General features: G+C 41.5%; 1 protein-coding gene across 2 annotated transcripts in view; it reads right to left on the reverse strand.

Annotated features, from left to right (window-relative positions):
- LOC104822049 (agamous-like MADS-box protein AGL30) overlaps nt 1-1,139 on the reverse strand; it is a 3,702-nt gene extending 2,563 nt beyond the window's left edge. Inside the window, exons 1-3 of one of the 2 annotated variants that reach the window (XM_010553133.2) lie at nt 894-1,139; nt 455-675; nt 95-280 (exon numbers count right to left, since the gene is read on the reverse strand). In XM_010553133.2, coding sequence (XP_010551435.1) covers nt 95-280; nt 455-660 — 392 coding nt within the window. In that variant the 5' untranslated portion in view covers nt 661-675; nt 894-1,139. Of the gene's footprint in view, nt 1-94; nt 294-454; nt 676-893 lie in introns of those variants that run through there. The other variant, XM_010553134.1, reaches the window with a different exon arrangement.
- Nucleotides 1,140-2,117: the final 978 nt, after the last annotated feature.

The raw sequence follows: 2,117 nt of genomic DNA on the forward strand, positions 1-2,117 counted from the left end.
AGAAAAGGAGGGGGGGGGGGGGGGGGCAAGATTCAGAAGAGGAAAACAATGGTGAAAACAGACAATGAAATGGTAACGGTGAGAATTGAGGGACCTGTGTTTTCTGCTGCACAGAGAAGGCTTTCCCGAGGGAGAGAACATGAGGAGAACGACATCAATGTCGCAAAGGATCGACAATTCATTAGCCTTTTTCATGATTCCATGTTTCCTTTTCGCAAACGTAGCTTGACGGCCGTTCGTGTTCTCCAGCTTCTTTATCTTTAGCTTCACACGACCCATCCTACACAAACACACTAACGATCGATCCACGAATGAAGAAACATAGAGATCGAATCGATGAAAAACAAACAACACCCACTTCGAAATTTTCACTTTTGTTCATCGGCATGCCAAAAACAAAGAAACCCAGATCGAAAACCTCGACAATTCGAGGAATCAGAGCCAGAAAACTTACCCGGCACAAGAACATGTGAAACGGAGCGAGAGACAAATCCGAAGATCTTTGCCCGAAACGGAGAAAGCGAAGGATCGATTAGGGAGAGAAGAGAGAGAATGGGGGCAGAAGAGAAGAAATAGAGCTAGGGTTGGGACGACCGGGTGACCGACAAAATCGGTCGTAAGGGATTCAAGCAAGAGAATAGGGATGATCCCTCCCTGCATTTCTTCCCTCTCCCTCTTTCCCCAGTGGCAAGAACTGAGAGAGGAGATGAAGAAAGAGAGATGGTACCCGTGAGAAGAGAGGATCATCATAACCAGAAACAGAACAAGGTATAACAGATGCGGAGGAAGCCCAGTTTCCGGAATCCATGTTGAATTGCGGTCTTGAAGCTTCCAGGATCTGGCTAACGTAATAATCGGCAGGGCTTCCGAGCAGATTCCACTCGGCTAGGTGCCTTTCCCTTTTAACAGAACAGCAACGATTTCCCCGCGTTTCTTTCTTCAATTACCAGATTGATGATGACGTGGCGCTACTTGACCGTCGATTTGATTAACAATTAATTCGTAAAACCGCACGTGGCGACGGCTCCGACAGCGACGTAAAGCCGAAGCAGTCGGCGAAGCGGCGGAGAACCGGTGGCTCTGAGTCCGTACAGACGGACAACGGCTCATGTTGTCCTTTTGTTATTACAAGCGAAACAGAGACGCCCATTTGTTAAATTAAATTGTTACAATCACTACCGATTTTTTTTGTTTTGGCGATTTCAATTTTCACGTGTGGTTATGAAAACCCAACGGTGATTAAGTTGAAAAACGAGGTTTATGTGCAAAGCATGACCAGTGAATATATATTTATCATTATAAAGTGTAAAGTCATAAGAAAATATGGTAAATTGATAGGATAATATGTATTTCTTGTCGAATTGTTGTGCTCTTAATCATTCATGGGGATGGTTACGTAATATACTTAATGAGGAAGCAGCCGAAAATGGGCCTGTTCTGTTGGATAATTGGGTAAGTGCAAAGGCCCAAACCTAATTGGGCCAAGACCCAAAATAAAATCATACGGAGAGAGAAACTGGACCCGGAATGAGGAACCCGAGACGGGTCGGGTCAATGATCATTATTTAACGGCTCTCTTAACTTTTAGCGTTCGTCATCTCTCATCCACTTTGCTTTTTGTGTTGGCTCCCTCTCGCACAACTTGTCCGTACATCTTCCTTTTTCTTTTTGTTTTTTCTCGTTTCTAGATTCAAAAAGCTAAAAATGTTATTTCTTATTTTATTATATAATAAATATAAAGTATGAGCAAGGAGACCCATTTATAAAAACAATTATATTTTGGCTAATTGGAAACTTTTGGATTTGTGAGCTTGAACTTAGTGATTTTTACACAAGTTTTTTGTATTGTTTTGAGATTCCTCCAAAGGACTATCAACTTTGAGCATATACCTAAGTTTGAGTGGTCTAGTGGTAAGAGAATATGCGAAACATAATCTTACTCTGGATTCAAATCCAAACGTGGAAAGTGACATTCACTCCTGATCTTTTGAGAGATATAGTTGGACCAAAGACCTCGTGAACTTTCGGATTATAAAAAAAACAACTTTGAGCATATATGATTTTTTTATATGAATGCTCTTGAGCATATGTTATTCCGTTTAGCTTATTATTATTTT

The sequence above is a fragment of the Tarenaya hassleriana genome, unplaced genomic scaffold (genome assembly GCF_000463585.1).
Source record: "Tarenaya hassleriana unplaced genomic scaffold, ASM46358v1 Cleome35, whole genome shotgun sequence".
Lineage (NCBI taxonomy): Eukaryota > Viridiplantae > Streptophyta > Magnoliopsida > Brassicales > Cleomaceae > Tarenaya > Tarenaya hassleriana.